We start from the raw sequence: 19,993 nt of genomic DNA on the forward strand, positions 1-19,993 counted from the left end.
TTAGGATTGTAACAAAAATTGGTCCTCTTTCAACTCTCCTACCAATATAACAAGTTACTCCAATACTGTTATTTTTTCTGATCTTATTTATCGTTAGGAAGATGTGAAAAGAAGCGCTGTTTCCAACGTTCTGCGATAAGTCGGGAACGAAGTTTCTTTTCGGATTCTGCACTACAATGTAACCCGACTTTTCGGGTTATGCGCATGCACACGAGCATAACCCGATGCACGTGTTGTATTCTCGGCCAAGCCTCGGTCTTTAGTCGCGTGGAAAGCATCGCAAACTTTAACTGTCATTAATATTAATTGATGCAATTTTCGTTTTATGTACCTCACCGGCACAAATAATCAAGAAAATGTTGGCGTGAAGAAAAACAGACGGACATCGACAACTGTTTTCTTTCTTGGAAAATACGCATAAAAGATGCAATTCGCATTTGGCCGTAGATACCGTGAAAGTTTTTAATCCAGTTGCTGGTCACAAGTCGGTCGATGTCAAGTGCACAGATCTGTGATTATGAAATATGTTTCATAAAATATATCATGCGATGTACTACTCTTACCAAACCCTCCTACCAATACCAATATAACAAGTTACTCCAATACTGTTGTTTTTTCTGTTCTAATTTATTGTTAGGAAGATGTGAAAAGAAAAAATATTTAAATTTCTTATAGTATTATTTCATAGCTTAATGAACTAAAAAACTGATTTTTAATCCAACTAGTATTTTGTTTTCATTAAAACAGCACATAAAAGTCAGATCCCGGTTAAAACAGTTTGTTTTCGAATAAGCAACCAGTGTCAATAAAAACAGTAGCATGTCCAAACACAAATTGTTTACTTATATTCCTAGTTTTCTCTTCAGTCATTATCATTGAATAATATAGATATTATCATGTCATGAACAAGCGAGTTTATTGTTTATTTAAATTTTTTACCAAAAAAAAAATTTATATTTTGCATTTTTTCTGGAAAGTGTTGGTCGACTCAGATGCATAGTGATTTTGATTTACTTGCAAAACTTAGCATACACCAACGCGCAGGAAATTCCAAAGTTATTTTCATGTCTTGAATCTAAAAGGTCTTGTCCGTACCAAACTCTTATCTTTTGTGCTTTCTTCACCCGTTGAGAATAATTTCCAAACACAATGTAATCTGAGTTAGCATGAAATCCTGCAAGAGAGAATTCTCCTATGCTGTTGACTAATGATTTGTCTGGAATTATGATACGATTGTTATTGTCTGTTATCACAACTCCTATATTTTTAGGCCGAAGATCACATCCCCAATTTGTAGCATAACTATTCGTCGTGCAACGTAGCGTACTATTACCAAGGTTTGATAACTTCAATTTTACGAGAACACCATGTTGAGACACAGCGAAGCGTCCATATATGTTATCCTTTCCAGAAAAGCAAACTCCTTCACTTTGCATTATCCAAGATGTTTCTATTCGAAACAAAGAGAGAATGTTATTAGAATATAAGTACACATGAATAGAGTGAATTAAAACTCTGGATTTTTTACCAATTCTAGTTTCTAACATTAGACATTATATTACGACATTAATATTATATCTGCGTTGTTTTACTTTCACAAAGAACTTGCAGCGGTGTTGTTTTTTCTTTTTACAGACATGGCGTGTTTAATTACCAGCTCTTTTTAGTAAAAAAAGCCTTTGTGGAGAATTCTTGTAAAAGTAATATTTTCCACTTCTAATTTACAAAACTAAAATATTCAATTTTATAGTCTTTCCACAGACAATCCTTTTAAAACCTGTGACGTCATACATAAAAGATGTGGATGATATTACATCCGCAAAGTACGAGATCCGACGCCTTCTAACAAAACACAGAGCACAAGCTGCAGCTAGAAATAGGGACAGAAAATTATTTTAAACATTGTGTGGGAGAAATATTTTACCTTTTGTGCAAGAGCATGTGTATTCATTCTTGTCGCAATTATCAACACATTTCGCTCCACCACAAGGCTGATGGGTAGTACAAAATGGACCAAGCTATAATCACGAAATTATTATTATCCCAAATATTTTTTTACAGGATATAGCCACTTCAGTGTTTGAAACACTGTTGTCCATGTGGGTCCTATGTTCGGGATGTATACATTAAGTATCCACCGGTAATACTTACCAAATTTTCCTCCCATGGTAGCTGTAGTAAAGACACTTGCTAAACATGCCTGCGCTGTAGACCGAACCACGGACCTTGTGATTACGAAGCAAGCTCCATAACCACAAGGCCACGCGCTACTATGCCTAGATGTTATTTTTACTATCACAAGAATTTAATAATGTAAGGCTACTTTTATCGTATAATGGTTTCGCTGTTTTGATTGTATCAGGAATGTATTCTTTTGTTTAAATAATTTTATAAAGGTTAGACAATTTTTGACATGTTAAAGGTACATGATTCATATCCTTTCTTTATATCTACTATTATAAGTACTACGTATAAGAATACCATGCTTACATTTTGTACATCTGGATTTGTTTCCATGTGCACCCATCCATTTGAATATTCCAATCTTGTTCCATTTTCTCCCTTTCTGCTGTGATGTATCATACATTGTTTTTCTTCGCTATGAACGCTGATGCTTTTACACTTCACATGAAGCATGCACATTTTTACACATTCATGCAGTGTCATATTCGGTACAATAGCGTGAATACTTTTGATCAATTTTTGATCTTGATAAAGGACTGTCCACATGGCATCATATTTACCGCATTCAGGTAACCTTAAAATATATGCTTTGTGTGATGAAAGTAATGTAAAAATAAGTAACATATAAGTTGTTGCCATTGTGGAAGTAAACTTTTTTCTAGCTACACCACAGTGAAAGCAACGTACGAACCAGTATCCTAATTCGCTTAGTAACATATCTTTATCAATTGCGTTTAATTAGGACATAAATAATTAATTTATTAATTCTTTTAAGGTTCATTTTTGAACTTTTCGTTATTAAAAGAGGGAGGTCGAACATAAAACTATTTTGTGTTTTACCAAGAGAGCAAATATTTTTAGATTTTTATATTAAAATTTGCTACAACACATAAGTAACATACCTTTCATAATTAAATATCTATCTACATTCTTAATGATAGTTTTGCAGAGGTTTCGTGGTAGATAAGGTGAAAAGAAGTAGGTTTCAAATGTACGTACATAAAAACATCAAAAATAAAATCTTCAACTCACTTTTGCATATTATCTTAGTAAAATCATAAGTAAAACTGAGAAGCTGACCAACGAAACAAGAATTTCGAAATAGCATCCCACTTTGGGGAGCGTCCTGTCCACATTAGTAGGGCTCGTAACAACTAGCATGCAGTTCACAGTGGCTTCTTTTGTGATTGACATTAATAAAAAAATATAAACATTTTAAGCCGGGAAGGGAAGCCACAAAAAAATTCAAAATACCGCTCAGAGTTGGAAAAACACATTGTTACATTATTTTTGTCAAGAAAAAGAACAATCAAAGATTGGTATTTTATTGGAGGCATGGATACGATATGGCTTTCACAAGTTTCTTGTTCCTAATCAAAAAATCCTGATTTCTCATTAGGGAGCTAACGCATATATAAGCTTTACTGATAGCAACTTTGACCACTACAGCCGCTAGCTCTTTCAAAAAACTAGTTACTTGTTTACCGCTGATTGTACAAAGGATGATTTAGTTCATTCTGAAGGTCAAATTATAATGTACCAACTTTTCTATAATCGATGCAAATGGTAATCTTTTTCTTTCAAGCCAGGAATATCACTTCAGGACGATGATGTTGAAGAAGAAGATGAAAGCTCATTAGAAAAATGGAACTAGATGAGGGTTGACCTTGATCGAAATATCTTTCACATGCAATGTCACGTGATGCTGACAGTTATACATTATTTTTGTTTAATGCTGATCATCATTAACTTGTACAAAAATGTTCATTTTTTTGCTTAACTTAGTCGGGTAATATTTCTTAAATGCTTCTTTAGGCCATCATGTTTCTTAAAATGGTGTTTTTTAAAAAAATATTTTAATGTTAAAAAACTTTGTTTCAAAAGTCGATTGTTTTATTTGTCTAGTTAAGCTCCAAGAGTTAAGTTAGTACAAAAACAAAACGAAAATAAATATATTTAGAGTTCATTCCACAGACCGGCGAGTCTGGTCTTCAAAATTAACTCTGCCTTCAGGAATACTCAATCAGCAGCCGTGCCAGAGTTTGTTCGTCCTTCTTTAAAAATTAATTTCACCTGTAAATAATTGGTAATTAAAATATTAAAATAATATGGTTTAAGAATGGGAAGTTTCCTACTTTCTCTTGATAACAGATGAAATATCTCCCACGGTCGGCTTTTTTTAAAACACACTCCACCGTCTCTGCTCTGCACTCAATGCAACAGTAAAAAACAAATGCTGGCTGAAACTTTTTGTCACGTCAAGAAGTCCTGGGGCGGATTTTTGAAATTGCATGCACGGTGATAAATTAGATGAATGATACATTAGTAACAAAACAGAAAAACTGCAGAAATAACAGAATTGAAATGTTAAAATAGAATTACACATATTTCCTGAAAATGGACAAAATTTCATTATATTTTCCGTACAAAGAAAGATACAGAGCGATTACAGAAAAAATAGTTTTTGAAAAAATGCAAAACAACTTCCATCTTTTTTTTTGAAACAGACAAGATCAAAAGAAAAAAAAAACTGTAAAGTATTTGAAAAAGAATTGGTCTCTCCTGCGACTGTGGAAAACTTGTTAAATTTTGGACGGATTGCTAATAAGTTGGACTGCAATTCAAAATCTATTATCAAATGACTTATTTGATTAAAATGAATGTTTGAATTAAACAAGTGGACCTCCTTCTTTTTAATACATTTTTAAGGCTTCCAGTGGTCATATTGAGAGGCTTGCAAAATTATATACAAATGTATTACTAATTAAAAGAAGGGAGACAGAACCTCTTCTCACGTAGAGCTTCCTAATTCGACATTAGAAAATTTAGAACAGGATGGAGTACATACTTGGGTTCCAACGTTACATTTGCAGTATATTCATTAATGCAACAATTAAGATTCAAAGCAACATTACTTATTCTTCTGGGAGAATCGATAAATTCACCAGCAATGGTCCGTCATTGCCTTGAAATTTAAATTAAATGTACACGTTACGTGTATCCTAGGGAATAGATACACAGTTCCTCTATCCTTCTATATGTATCAGATATCTTTGGTCCGTCGATGTTAGTACAGGAGGCCAATGACACCAAGAAGTCGGAAAAGTCCTTCAAGAAATAGAAAAAATAATTTTCTTAAAAAGCTGCAGCTACAAATTGTTGGTCCATTGGCATTTAAATAATGATATTAGTTTTCATTTTGGAGAAGCCGATTTTGTTCTTGTCTGTTCACGTTCTGACCACACCTTTACTATTTATGTTATATTATATTATGTAAAATATAAAATACATACTATCTGCTACTTCTAACATGACTTGTTATCTATTTCCATTACATGTGCATACTCTGTAGAAAAGTAAAACTGCATTTCATCTATCTGAATCACCATCCGAGGAAGCATCGAAAGTTTGCAAAGAGCTTATCAAATTATGCTGCACGATGCAAGGACACTTATTGAACCTGCATAGAGTAATGTTATAATGGAGCAGATTGTTTCATCATTTCATATTTATTGTTATACAACTACTATGTTGAATTATATGTTAAAAAATAAATTTTTGTAACGTTTATTTGGAAACTAACGACTTATAATTTCTATAACTTATTTCCATGTCATTTCACCCCTAATTCAAAGTTCATCGCCGTGAAATATTATTTGTCAAAATTTGAAAAATTGCGCCTATGCACTCGTTATCTGCTTATGAGTAGTGTGCTTGTGACGGACTGTTTTTTTCTATTCCCTTCTGTTGGGATAACAACTTACAACTTGACGCGGTTTTAATATTCTCGTGTCGCATTAATCAATTAAGCAATATCTCCGTTAATTACAATTAAAAATTCGTTGTAGCTTCCCATTAAACGCCATAACAACACATGGAATGTTTTAATGAATTTATTTTTAGTATATGGTTTGGAATTCCATATTCACAGTGCACGGCGTCGGTGGTGTAAAGGTTAGCATTGTTGCCTTCCAAGCAATAGATCCGGGTTGGATTCCCGGCTGACGCAAGCTTTTTGCTACTTTTTGTGCGACAGGCTAGCTGTGTAAATGATTCACTCATAAATTAAGCTTCAGACATGACAATGCTCAATGCATCCCTATTTATCCTGTGATTACTGATTCAACCAGGATCTGTTTTGATTTTATCTCTACTTATTTTGTCTTTATACTTATAGCATGCTGCCATTCTTAATTTCTAATGCTCATATCAGATCACGTGACTGTTATTCTTTTGTCATCATATTAATATCAAAGCTGATTGTTATGAGTTATGGCCAACTGTTTAGACAATAATAGTTGGCGTGCTTTTGGAGTCTAAAGGGTTCATGCTTAAGTTGCGTGACTAGAGTCCGAGCAATATGGCTGCTTAATAGGAAAAATGAAAAACAAATGGAATTGAAAAACAATGTTTATAGCTAGAAAATACTTTAAGTACAAGAATTGCGGATTTAATTAAGCCAAGGAAGTATGAATAACTAGTGCTTCATCGTACACATTTTTCTTCTCGGTTGGAGCGCATTCGTCGACCTGTCTCCCGTAGGAGTGTGTTCTTGTAATACTGTACACGAACAATACAACTACCATTAACACTGTTGATACCAGAAACACGAAAGTTGAAATTCTCCAATCTGAAGAAAAAGTATTGTCACGTTAAAGAGAAGTCCAATGTTGGATTTGTCTTGCTCGTCCTTGTAATTGTTTGACAAAGACTTACATTGTTTTCGTTCTTTCTGTGGTGTGTGAGATGCAGAGATAGGCTTCTCCTTTGTGATGCCACAATCTGCGTCCCTGTCTGTTGGAACTCTCCGTTGGGTTAATCTAAAATACACATGAATAAAATCAGTTGAGGGAAATTATTTTCTCAACGAAAGTGCAGCTACCTACTTGATGAATCTTTTTAACGGGCAGCTATGTCCACAATGCCTCAACTTTGCAGGATAGGTTGAACCACTGCTGTCGTTACGAAAGTTCATTTCCACAAAGTATGCGCTAAAAGGATTTTTTAAATAGTTCAGGACTCACTGTAAGTATTTACGTACCACACCTGAGCTATGTTTTCCTACCCTCTATGGTTAGTGTACAATTCTATCATTAAGCAGGATGCGTAGTAGGGGGATTCTGTGATAGGAATGTCCAAAGCAGTCGATAGTGACAAAATTGAGGTGTCGTGCTGTAATAAGAGAAACACAGAATGACAAGATTCTTGACTGGGACACTTGTTCAGAGATATCTAGTACCTAGTTTTTAAAAATCTAACCCATTTTTATAGTTAAGAAAAAACGAAAAATCTGCGGCTCATTCAATTCGAAGAAATCTATACATACTCACCCCTGAAAACATATTCAGTTTACGAAGTTTGTCAAGGTCTTTTCCCTTACTAAGTTTCAACATTCCTTCATTAATTACCCCTAATAATGTCCCTCCTAGAATCTTCCCTAGTTTTGCTCCTCCGATGTACTTGTTCAAAAATAGCCAGTCGGTGATGTATTGCAAGTCATCATAAATTGGCAACGCCCATTTCGGTGTAGGGAGACCCTGAACTTTCTAGAATGAAATGAACATAAGCATTAACATTGTGTTGTAGATACAAAACTTTGCAAAGTAAATTTACGCACCTCAGATTTTAAATCATCCATTACTATCCACGCGTTATCAAAATTAACATCCCAGCCAGAATGACGACTTACGTATTTCATCAGTTTCTAGGCGAGACAAATTCTATATAGTTCCTGGGTTTGTTTATTTTCAATCTCAGCTTGCGCATGCGCACTGCAATATTTGACAACTTACCGCATATTTTTTCTCCTTTCTGACATATTTAGGCTCGTGTTTTTTTGCTTCCCAAATTTTGTGGAGAGTTGGGCAATAGGTTGAATCAGGGCGTAACACCTAAAGACAGAAAAGCTTTTCACTTGATGCAAACCATTGTGTCTGTGTATCTTAAGAAGAAATTGTTAACGTACAGGGTCGTTGTCTGCTGGTACAGTCTGAATAGGCACGGGTTGCCATGGGATATCAGCGTTCCAAACCTAAAATTACAATATTAGAAAAATTTGACATCCAAGGCTTTCCTTTTTTGAAAACTTACCACAAAGAAGATATACCTGCCAGCCTTTTGGTGGATAGAGCGCAGCCAGTTGAGCCTCGGCACTCTGCAAACATCTGTCGGTGGCTGAGCTTCGAATATAAACCTAAGTCAAATACATTGTAGTTTTTATGCGAGCTAAAGTTAACCTGCCACATCTTTGCGCGTGCAAGTTTTCTCACCTCCTTGTGAAGATATGACGAATTGATGAAATGTGTTTGGACATATCTTTTTCTTAAGAACTTGCCAAGATCGTATTCCATGTTCATCCCAATCTGAAAGTAGTTATCAGCACATGTAATAAACTTTTGGCACTCGTGTGTAAAGAGGGTACTTCTCCTAGCTAATTGCTTATATAAAATAAGGCATGTTTCTGTCTCGAATTTACCTGAGTCAATCTTTCGAGACCATCCGGCCACACCTTTTCTTGGTAAGGATTGTTAGGGTAAATTGCCACTGGAGATCGGTGTCCATGACGATATAACTAAAAGAAACACAGCTAGACGTATGGTAGCGTGTATTTCGGACGTACCGTGACATTACTGTTTAACATCTGATGTTTTTCTTTGTCATAATAAGAATGCTAGGATCCACATAGCAATAGTAATACACAATAGTATACTGCTATTGAATTTTCACACGTGGATTCTCCCTTCATGATCTTTAAAAAATGTAAAAAGTTGGGTAATACTCACCTCTCGTAAAAAAAACATAAGCTTTTAAATACGCCGCGTTTAACAAGCGAAAGGTAATTTATAAACTTTCCCTTACTAAGTGCACCATCTTTAATGTTTTGCCATGTTGTCTTTTATTAAAACGATGGAAATCCTTTTCAACACGTGCTGCCACGAATGTTATTAACAACACACTCAAAAACAACCAAAAATTCATCTTGATTAACTAAAAAACAAGACATTCGTGGATTACAAGGAATGACATTCCAAACGAAAAAAAACTCAGTTAATCACTGATTATTCAAACATCTATTTCTCTTACATGATGTTGAATGAGGAAATACGGTTTGATGAAGATGAGCTGACAAACTAGAAATACCTTCGTGACAAGCGTTCTCTATGCGTTACAAGACTATTATGTCTTGCCCGTGTAACCTCACAAGAGTTTTTTAAATGTTATTTCTCCGGCTGGAGCAAAATATTTAGTAATAAAGTCTTCTTCTAGTATCTCGACCTTTTATATACTAAGCTAACAAGCTATTTATGGTTTCGTTCCCATATGGGCTTTTCATGCTGTTACAAATGCATTTTAATAACACTTAAATGATTCATCTAACATTCGCTATTGATAACAAGAACAATTTTGAAAATAACGGCCAAGGCATTGCAATGGAGCAAATTCCTATGACAGTTGTTCATGCAATAATAGAATTATTTTGCACACATGGATGGATTAGGAGAAAAGAATTTTATTAATTTTACAGGTATATTTCTACGTTAACAAAACCTACCTACCAAGCGGCATTTATTTAAAAAATGTTAGAATTATTTTAATTTAATTCAATACATCATATTGTGCGCCTCCCTCAAACGAGCGCCCCTTTTTGTATTATGAAGAAAGTGTTTATTGCAGGGCGTATCTATTAGGAGAGCTTTATTTTAAAAAAATTGAAAATAAGTTTAATTGATGGTGGTGTCTAAAAGAAAGGTTTATTTAAAACATTACAGTATTTGGTCATTTCACTTCGTATGAATTATAATGTTTAACAACCAAAATATATTTAAAATGTCTGCTTTTTTCTCCTTACTTTTTACCTTGCATGGGATTAATTAACAAGCCATCCCTTCTTCCATCAATTTAAGTTGATCTTTTTTTTTTCTTCTTGTATACCAAATTTAAGCTAATCGGCGCACCTTTTTGTCGTAAATTCAAAGTATTTAGTTTCACACAAGAAACTTTCCCGGGTCTTTTTATAAAATATGCTAGGTTCTATAGATAGGCACATAATGCACACATGCCTATATTATATCATTATACCTCCTTGATAATAAAGTCGAGTGCATATTCATAAATCATAGGGCGTCATACGTACAAACTGCTTTATTATCCTGCGACTTACTGTTGTTTCACTAGGGGATACAAAATTAAATTGTTTGCTTTAATTCACTGTGAAAATAGAAGTACATACCACCTAATTGAATCTCGACGTACACAGCTCATCAGCTCCCTTTCGTGGGAACTCGGTAGAGGACTCTGGCAAGTATTCCCAGTGTTCAATATAAAGCAGTAACTTGCATGAGACGCATAACATAAAAAAACTAGGCAAGAAATTTAAGTTGATTCAGGCCATGATACTTTCCTGGCATTCCAAGCGTTTTAATAGATAAGAATTGTCCAAATTTACTCTGAATTATTCAAATTATTTTACGTTCTTCCTGATTTCCCTGGTCGTATTCCCATCGCAATTATTTTTGACATGTTTACATTATAAATTATAAAATAGGTAAGGGGATATTAATTTAAATCCAAGAATATTAAAAATCTGATCTTATCCAGCTTGCATCTTGGATACCTTCTTCTAGATGAAGTTCACAAGATCTGCTTGAATTAATAATGTATGTTTGTAGGATGCATCTTCGTGTTTTTAAAGTAAAAAAGGCTGGCGTTTGGGTAAGTCTGGTGTGGTTATTTGAATTCAAAAACACAGAAAATACACTAACCAATGTTTAATAATTTACATTTCCTCTTTTTTATCAAATATAAAGGACTGGTCGTTAAGGGGGTAGGTCTAGAAAAAACCTATTTTTCGTGAAAAGAGATTTGTTTGCCTATAAAATATATTTAATTGATAAAAACAGCTAAAAAATTGAAAAAAAAAATTTCTGCGAAAATTTGCCCGGGTTTACGGCATAACTTTGCTTAAAAATGAGGAAACTTTGAAACAAGATATCTTTAAATTTACTATAGGTATCTACATGACTTTTTCAAGGTATGCTGGTTATATATGATTCTATCATTTAACGAAAAATAAATCATAAATTCATAATAAATTTTAATTTATGCATAATTTATTTATCATTAATGAAAAAAACTCATGTTTGAAAAAGTAAATAGTTAGATTTCCATATTATAAAATGTTTATACATGGCGATTCTCCGTTAAATGAGCTCTTATATGATGTTAAAGATACTGTGAAAATTTCAGAAGAATTGCATAATTCTTTCAAAAAATATCATGTCACAAAGATAAAATATTTCTGCTAAAATATGAAGCTACTGTAGATATAAAAAACAACAAAACCAATTATAAATTAGCTTAGTTAAACCCTCCTGGTACATATGAAGGCTTATTTTCTAATTCGCTGCGCTCAACCGAAAATAACCTTATTTATTTTCTTATTTTTGCGACAGGGAAGACTCAAAGAACTTCGACTAGTAGTAGTTGTGTAGTTTGTCATCTTAGTTAGGAACCGTGTGCTATCGGTAGTCATAACACAATATAATATATCTATATCTCCTACGAACTAAATTACAACCACTAATTTACAATCGAAATGTTTCCGAAATCGTGGCTAAGCCGGATGCGAAAAACCCCATTCTATGGGGAAACATATCCTTAGACCCCAGTGCTACAGCCACTAACCCTCCAAGGTTAAGGGTATCATTAAAAAATTACACTGTTATTAACAACAACATTATAAACTATTCAAAATAAAACTGCTTATCTTATAGGTAATCAAACAGTTTTAACGTGAACGGTTCAAGAACTAATTGACATGTGAGCGCTTCCATGCCTTGTACGCCCTTTAAACACCTAAAAAACCACGTGACCGGCCTTGGCCATACATACGAAATTAAATTCAATTTTCATTTTGAGTTTCTTTATCAGCATGTCCTTTTTCATTTTTCTAAGGTTTTTTCTTTTCTTTTGAATTATTCGCCTGATTTAACCTCCTGGCGCTGAATGCGTTCAATGTTGTGCTCATTAGATTTTGAGTCTGTCACCATTCCTGATATCCCAAAAGATTTCAACACATTTTTAACACCTTCAGTACCATCATTGTAATGTAACACTGCAGAGTTTATTGCCATTTCTAAAGTTTGTTTGCCTACAAAAATGTTTTTGGGGCAGCAATACAACAGCATTGAAATTCTCATTCGTGTTTTGGGTTTGACCATGCAAACACTTGGACAAAAGAGAGTCATCAGAAAGTGCGGTAAATATAGGCCTCAGTAGATCAGATGTCCAAATATCTAAATTGATATGATCCTTATATTTAGATGTACTATGTTGTTTGTCATACCAATATTTGCACCAGGTACTATCATTACGAGGACAAAATCGATGACTAAACTCAAAATTTGTGTAGGCAGTACAATGAAATAAATTACCTAAAATGCTTTTTTCATGGCATAAATGTTGTTAGTATTATTCCTTTTTGCTAGTCCATACCAATTCTGCATACTGTTGATAAAACTTTCCGTCAATTTTTTTCTTCCACCTTGGGGTTGCGGTTCCTTTATGGATTTTCACCAAATTTCGTAGGCGGGTACCCATTCGCTTTTGGGTGTGACCAACACATTCCAACTTTTCAGGTACGGCCCCATATTTTCTATAAGGATCAGACTTTACCACTTGATTAAAAGAGGAAGTGTCACCATTTTCAAGGAAGTAAGAATATATAAGAATATATAATATTGTTCTTTTTTATCGAACGCCCAAATATTTGCACCGCACCTACTGCTGTGGTTGATATTGCACACATGCGATGCTTTCCAATAATGCAGAAAACGAATACTATAAACATTCTTTAGAAAGCTCGTCACTTAAATCCAGGTCTCCATTGGCCTCCATGTCTGCAAAAAAAATCTTCCACCAAATTGATCGTGTTTTGCTGAAATGAGACCACCAAGATTCAATGCGTTGATTTCTTGGCGACGGGACGTACCTCGGGATTGACTCGGGATTGGCACGAAGAAATGCTTGAATTGCGGCTGCAATACAGTTCTCTATCCCTAAACCGGTAATCAGTTCAACTGGACATCCTTTTTATTCAATAACGCAATCAACGAACATCCATGCTATATTATCTGGCGAATTGTTAGACCTTGTTACGTTTAACTATAATATTTTTCTGCTAAAACCATCGATAGAACCGTGAATGGGGAAACTCTATAGCTTCAGTTTATCATATCCGTCAATGTGCCAGGCGACGTTTGGGCCAGGATTCAAATATTCCCTCCTCTTAAGACGGCGGGATTTTCTGAATTCAGTACCTTCGGGGTCAAACTCACGTAGCAATTTAGATACAACACATCTTGGTATATCCCATCCTTCCATTTGTAGAGTATGTCAAATAGTACGATAACCACCACATGACCCTGCACCGTCAACAATCTCCCGTATTCTTTGTTCAATTCTTTTATGTGATTTTACAACATTGCGATTACGTCTACACAGCCCATAACTTTTAAGGCGTCTTAGAAGCGTGCTTTTGCTTATGATGCAGTTGTGTTTCCTCTCAAGTAAGAGAACGATTTCTGCATACTCAAAACCACAGTGGTAATAATATTTGATTACATTTTCTTCATCGAAAATGGCGTCCTCTGTGGACTCTTCTAAAAATATAAAACATTCGTTGCGATACAGCCTAGCAGGAATTTCTCAAAAACCTACATTTTCTAAAATTAAGTCATACATGATGAAGATGACATATCTTGAACAAGTAAACACGGTTTAATGCTTCGCAACACAAGACAAATAAGCTCTGTGAACATCTACCTCACCCAACCAACAACCCAACACGGTCAACAATAGACAACACGTGCAGCCTGAAAGAGGCGCCAAAGTCACCTTATTGTTTTGTTTAATCAATTTGATTTTTCAGAGTTTCTTTATTTGCCGTGAACTTTCTTTATTTGCCGTGAAATTTCTTTATTTGCCGTGAAATTTCTTTATTTGCCGTGAACTTTCTTTATTAGCCGTGAACTTTCTTTATTTGCCGTGAACTTTCTTTATTTGCGTGGACTTTCTTTACTTGCCGTGGACTTTCTTTATTTGCCCTGGACTTTCTTTATTTGCCACGGAGTTTTTTAATTTGCCGTGACACTTGTGGGCCACCGTAGAAGCTAGCTTACTGGCTGGTAAACAAACGGTTTTATGTACGACTTTAATACCCGGGATACATAGGAGATATAACCTTTTCAATTGGCATTAATTGTGGCACTCTTATTGTCCTAAAAAGGGAAATAAATCAGTTTACCTGGTCGCTAAAGGCGCTGCTAGGGAGAAGTGAAGTCAACAACTTACATTCCGTATTTCCCGCGCAATTATTAAACATCCGGCAATCGCGTTTTGCGCAATGAACAGACCAGCGCACTTTGCTCGCTGGTTCAATATTTTTTTCCGAAAAGTATTTTACAAAGAAGTATTTCAGCAAGACTCATTCTGGATAAAAACATGACCAAGACTGGAGAAGATAAAAATTCTAGATATATCTATATGTTCGAGTCTGTAAATTACATACATGCCGGAAAAATAGCCATTTTTGTTTTTCGCCGCCTCCAGCCCGACTTTAGTGTAAGTCACTAAGGTCGAAAACCAACAGCCGTTCCGTAGCCCCTTTAATCTCTCCGCATATTTCTCATGCTTGTGATTCCACAATTGGCGAACCTACGATTTCATACAGAATTTAAGTTACATGTTCAGAAACATATGAAATTGGAACGCACAAAAAGCGTTCTAGAACACACGTAAACCGTTTGAAACCATTTCACAGTTGTTGTAAAGCCACGACAACAAATCCAAGAACATGACATTAGGCAACGACAAAGAAAGGAACTGGACAGGAACTTAAAAGATTTTGAGAAACAGACGGAGCGGAACCTAACCAGGACGTTCAGGAACACATTTCACAGGAACATGTTCAGGAACAAACGAGACAGGAAGCAGCGAAAATGTTCGGGGAGTAATGAAAGTATTCGGGAAGTGATGAAAACGTTCGGGAGTGATGAAAATGTTCGGGGAGTGATGAAAATATTCGGGAAGTGATGAAAATGTTCGGGGAGTGATGAAAATGTTCGGAAGAGGACTATAAAACAAATTTTATGGAAATAGTCGTGAGAAAATCCACAGAGAATTTGCACGTCGCTGCTACCATTTTGCCTGTCTGCCTACCTGCTTCATAAGCATTCACAGTCCAAATAGTCCTGGTTGTCGGGGCAGTCATTAGTACTGTTTTTTACGCTGCAAAGTGTTTCTTATTTTAAGACCGTTCTAGGTTGTTCCAACTTGCTACACTTTTTGGCGTGTACGCTTTTATTGTGTGTTTTTTTTTTTAATTAAACACAATTTCTTAAAAACTAAACAACAGATATAGATTTGGCAGGTGGGCGACAAAGTTTTATCCTTTTGAATTTGATTTTTAATTTTATGAAACAACGCAAGCAGCGTATAAAGATTCTTTTTCATAAATTGATTTAAAAAAAAGGAAAAATTGTAAACGCTTAAAAACAAAGTCAGATGAGCTTCTAATATGATTAACAGCACAACAGAAGACACTTGGTGTTTTGGTTACACCGTTATATTTTTAGCTACAGAAGAGGGAAGATCAAATTTGATAGCATTTAGTATCGTTTCAATTTTTGCTTGTTTTTTTATCATTACTCTAAATAGTCTTTATATTTTTATTGTACTGTGCCGAAAAACGTTTAGACAAACTGTGAACCAGTTATACTTACTGCTGTCAACTGCAGATATGATGTCTGGTATAGCTTTACTGTTCGTCTATATCAACCTTCTACATGGCTTTCTCAAAAGGAATCCACCATGTTTTATCATAAAAATATGGACGATTATTGGCCACGCGTATTTCTTCATGTCGATATCAGCTGTGGGTTTTATTTCAATCGAGGCTTATATTGCGGTATTTAAACCGTTTATGTATCGACGTATTACTAAAAAGAGTATTTTAACCATCTGTTTGTTGATTTCGTGGATACCATCCGTGGTACTATCCATGACGTCATTATTTGAAAGTTCTGTTTTTATGTTGATGTTGCGTTGTGTGACAGTGGTGTATGGTACGTCTATATTCACCACAATGCTTTTTTGCCATCGAAGAGTTTATGTGTATATACGCGAAAACAATAATAGTTGTAGCGAACAGAAGAAAAAAGCGGCAAGTGTTGCGTTACAGGTGCTTGTTGTTTGTGGTCTTTTTAATATACCGGCTGGTCTGGCAATTATACTAAAAGCCCTGTTCCCAGACTCTGCAGCAGTTGACACCTATGTCAGAAGATGGTGTGTGTTTCTGGTCTGCACAAATGGATTGTGGGATACGTTCATTTACGGTTTTCGTTCTTCTGCAGTGAGGAGGGAATTAATAGAATTTTGTAATCTTTTTACACGTGGTACAAGCAGAAGCATCGCGACAAGTGTTGAAGTGATAACATAAAACACAAATGTGATTGCGTGAATTTTTATATGACACAACACAGTGTTACTTGTGAAAGTAATTTTTAAAAACAATGTTTTACTAGACAAGTTGTATGTTGTATATAAAAATAATAACGTATTGCACAAAGTATACAAAGTATAGGGTCGTAATTTCTTCTTCAGGGAGCGTTCACATCTATTTTTTATGCTACAGCTGTGTCAGTAAATAAATTTGTACAACTTTATCGAACAAAAACATTTTAACCCGTAAAAAGCGACCTGCACATTAAATTTGACAGAAAATATTTTTCTGACAAGATAAAATGACGCTCTGCTTTCGTCAGAGAACATGGCTAAGGTGTCTTGGTTGACGACATTTATTACAGCATGTAAAATGTCTTTTTCTTAACATTTCAGATCCAGCATCATTTGTCATGCGAAAGAAAGGAAACTTGTCGTTCTTCTTTAACATATAACAAACGATATAAAAAATCTTTTAAGATACAGTATTCTCTCCAATTAACGGACACGGCCATTTTTTCTGGTCAAAGTCTCATTAAAAACTTTCTAATTAGCGAACACTCTGATTAGCGGACAAATTTTTTTGCGCAAAATGACAACTACAGGCTTTTTTTCTCTTCAATTAGCGGAAAGTCCAAAAAATTAGGGAGCAGCATACAAAAGTAATGAAAAATCGAATAATTTTGAAACTTAACAAGAATTGTCGGCTTTTACACCCTCAATTTTCTTCGCAAACCAGTCAATCAACTTTTGTTGTCCATAAAACTTATATAACTGGTATTTCCAGACCATATCCACCTCTACGATTAACCCCCTTCTCACAAACTCAGCTAATCGAATATCAAAAACATGAAACATATTTTTTATATGTTTTGTGGCATGTGTCCAATAATGGTTTCATTTTGTAAAGAATCTGGAGTTGATGTAGAAGAGGTTTCATCTCATGAGAGTGATAACGATTTGAAAATGATGATGTTGATCACCACGCATGAAGCGCTTGAACTTGAAAGATTTTAATAGAAGAAAGAACTTCTTTATTCTCACTTAAAGACAGACTTGAAATTATTCGAGTTAGGAACTTAAAAGACCAATCTTTTAAAATTTTTTTCTCCAAGTAAAGTTTTTTTAAAAAACCTTTTCGTTAATTTAGTTGATATTATGATGGTGATATTTGTTTGCTATTTTTTTTAAAAAAAAGTTATATTACGTTCAATTTAGTCGTTTTCTTCTTTTTTCGTGTCTAAGTCCGGTACCAGCTAATTTTTTAAGTTACACATTTCGTATACAAAATCGCATTTTCTTCAAATTTTGAGCTTACATTGCAAAACTTTTCAAAAGGCGGACACCTCTAATTAGAAGACACTTTGTTCATACACCAACAGTGTCCGCTAATTAGAGAGAATGGAAAATTAAAAATTTAAAAATACAATATAAAACTGCAAGCTAATTTTTTTTTTACAAACAACAAATTAAATTCATTGCAAAACTTTTTTTTCAATGAAAATTACTTTTTCCAAGGAAATAATACATTGAGAAAATGTATTCACAATTTCCAAAATCCGCTATTTAAGTTTTTAACCTTAAAGAATATAAAAACGCAAAAATTAAAAATTATATTAGATATAAGGTATTTCAAATTTAATTTTTAACCACGTATATGTATAAAATTCTGATTACATCTAATACAAAGATAAAATTTACAATACCAGTAAGTAGAATAAGCATCGCGTAAATTTTTTTAAAATAATCCCTATATAAAATCAGAATTCACCGAACTATAGTGGTAGAAATGGGATATGACAGTCAAATCACAAGTATTTAAAGAGAAATCGTGAAATTTGATTTGAAACAGAAATATTTTACAATAACACAACTTCTTCCAATCAAAACACTATAGCACAAAAAATAGTACAAATTTTGAAGTCGCTTTATTGTAAAATTATAAACATAAAACAGGGTATCGGGGTATTAGAACTCGGGTTCTGTGAATCTAATCTTGGTTTCAGAATATCGAGTATCAGGACCGCGGTATTATCTAGGGTATCGCTTTTCTTATATGTCCATGCTGGATCGGTTTTGCGGATAGTTTCACCCAACACTATGTCAAGGTTTGAGAAAATCAAAACAAACAAAACGTTTTGTCTTTACTATAAAAATGGTAAGTGATAGTTTAGTATAAGAAACAAGTTCATGGTTTTTTAAAAAAAGACAAAAGAAACAATAAAGAAGAAGCTTTTACATAGACGGGTGAAGCTATTACTGATATGGTAAAATAGAATACTTGTTGAATTTCTTTTAGAACTCATTTAAAATACATTTAAATCAAGTGGGCAACCTGAAATATTTTTAAACAAAGAAAAACAAAGTGGAAATTTTTGTTTTTAGAATACTTTGCACCCTTAGTAACCATACGACAGAAAAAATTGACTTTTTGTAAAACGTAATTTCAGTTCCAAGGACCATCTAAACTACCAGATCGGCAACAATAAAAACGCCACCTTTGTTGTCGTATCACAAGAAAGTATTTAGAAGGCTTCCAAACAAAAATTCGTAACAATCAAAACAAAATAACAACAAGAAAAGGTTTAAACTTGAACTATCACCATCGGAAAACGGCATAAAAAAAAAAATGCGAAAAGAAATGATACTGTGTTAATGAAAAGCTTTGTGAGATAAATAATATTTTATATGTGTTTTTACTCACTTTTACTTCTCCTGACAGAACAATTTGAATAAAAGTTTAGCCCAATGTTCAAATTGCAAACATGTCACTAATAAACTGTATGAAACTTATCAAGAAGGGGACGTGCTGAAAACCTTTTTTTAAAAGGTACCTACTGTCCAGTCAACGCACACCGAAAATAAACGACACAATAAAAAGCGCACTATTTGACGTAAATGTTAAGCTTGTGTATGCTTTTCAAACAATGGGTCATACCGGTCTAAATATTACATGATAATTATGGGCTTACCAGCACCAATTCCAGAACAATCGTATCAGAAAGTCATAATAGATCTGTGCAAGAAATCAGTCTCACAAACTGATCAGCTTATGTCTGCAGCTGCCCAACGATTGATTTCTATCATCAAAGCAGAAGAACCTGAATCACATTTGATGGAACATGGCAACGTCAACGCCACTGTTTAAAGACAGGAATCGTGTTTATTATTTCAATGATGACTTGTAAGATTCTTGACTATATTATTAAAACCCTCTTTTGTCAAATGCGCAAAAATGAAGACAAAACTGGAAGTACGAGAAATGGTATAAAAGTCATGAAAACGTATGTCACATCAATCATGCGGGTCA

General features: G+C 34.3%; 2 protein-coding genes and 1 non-coding gene across 4 annotated transcripts; 2 read left to right on the forward strand and 1 right to left on the reverse strand.

Moving 5' to 3' along the window:
- The first annotated feature begins 6,121 nt into the window (after nucleotides 1-6,121).
- On the forward strand, nucleotides 6,122-6,193 carry Trnag-ucc (transfer RNA glycine (anticodon UCC)). The gene has a single exon. It is a non-coding gene; the product is annotated as a tRNA-Gly (tRNA).
- A 388-nt stretch (nucleotides 6,194-6,581) lies between these two features.
- LOC130636742 (lysosomal acid phosphatase-like) lies at nucleotides 6,582-9,452 on the reverse strand. 2 transcript variants are annotated; one of them, XM_057446572.1, is made up of 13 exons: nucleotides 9,325-9,452; nucleotides 9,043-9,171; nucleotides 8,660-8,755; nucleotides 8,454-8,546; nucleotides 8,291-8,377; nucleotides 8,150-8,215; nucleotides 7,977-8,075; nucleotides 7,802-7,888; nucleotides 7,515-7,730; nucleotides 7,250-7,356; nucleotides 7,071-7,175; nucleotides 6,901-7,004; nucleotides 6,582-6,814 (listed from the first exon to the last, which is right to left on the reverse strand). In XM_057446572.1, exons 2-13 carry the CDS (start codon nucleotides 9,160-9,162, stop codon nucleotides 6,639-6,641), a joined length of 1,356 nt encoding a protein of 451 aa, XP_057302555.1. In that variant the 5' UTR covers nucleotides 9,163-9,171; nucleotides 9,325-9,452; the 3' UTR covers nucleotides 6,582-6,638. The 2 variants fall into 2 exon arrangements, with proteins under 2 accessions (XP_057302555.1, XP_057302556.1); XM_057446573.1 differs by having other exon boundaries at nucleotides 9,268-9,418.
- Nucleotides 9,453-15,760: 6,308 nt separating this feature from the next.
- Nucleotides 15,761-16,681, forward strand: LOC130637033 (uncharacterized). The gene has a single exon (XM_057446886.1). The coding sequence runs from the start codon at nucleotides 15,761-15,763 to the stop codon at nucleotides 16,679-16,681; it is 921 nt and encodes a 306-aa protein (XP_057302869.1).
- Nucleotides 16,682-19,993: the final 3,312 nt, after the last annotated feature.

Source organism: Hydractinia symbiolongicarpus, chromosome 3 (assembly GCF_029227915.1).
Source record: "Hydractinia symbiolongicarpus strain clone_291-10 chromosome 3, HSymV2.1, whole genome shotgun sequence".
Lineage (NCBI taxonomy): Eukaryota > Metazoa > Cnidaria > Hydrozoa > Anthoathecata > Hydractiniidae > Hydractinia > Hydractinia symbiolongicarpus.

Excerpts from the sequence above, each read along its gene's own strand:
- LOC130636742 (XM_057446572.1), bottom strand. The coding sequence starts at position 9,162 with ATGAATTTTTGGTTGTTTTTGAGTGTGTTGTTAATAACATTCGTGGCA. Across the intron at positions 8,216-8,290 it reads ATCCACCAAAAGGCTGGCAG|GTTTGGAACGCTGATATCCC; the intron begins GTATATCTTCTT and ends TTGTAATTTTAG. Across the intron at positions 7,731-7,801 it reads TGGATGATTTAAAATCTGAG|AAAGTTCAGGGTCTCCCTAC; the intron begins GTGCGTAAATTT and ends ATTTCATTCTAG.
- LOC130637033 (XM_057446886.1), top strand. The coding sequence starts at position 15,761 with ATGATTAACAGCACAACAGAAGACACTTGGTGTTTTGGTTACACCGTT.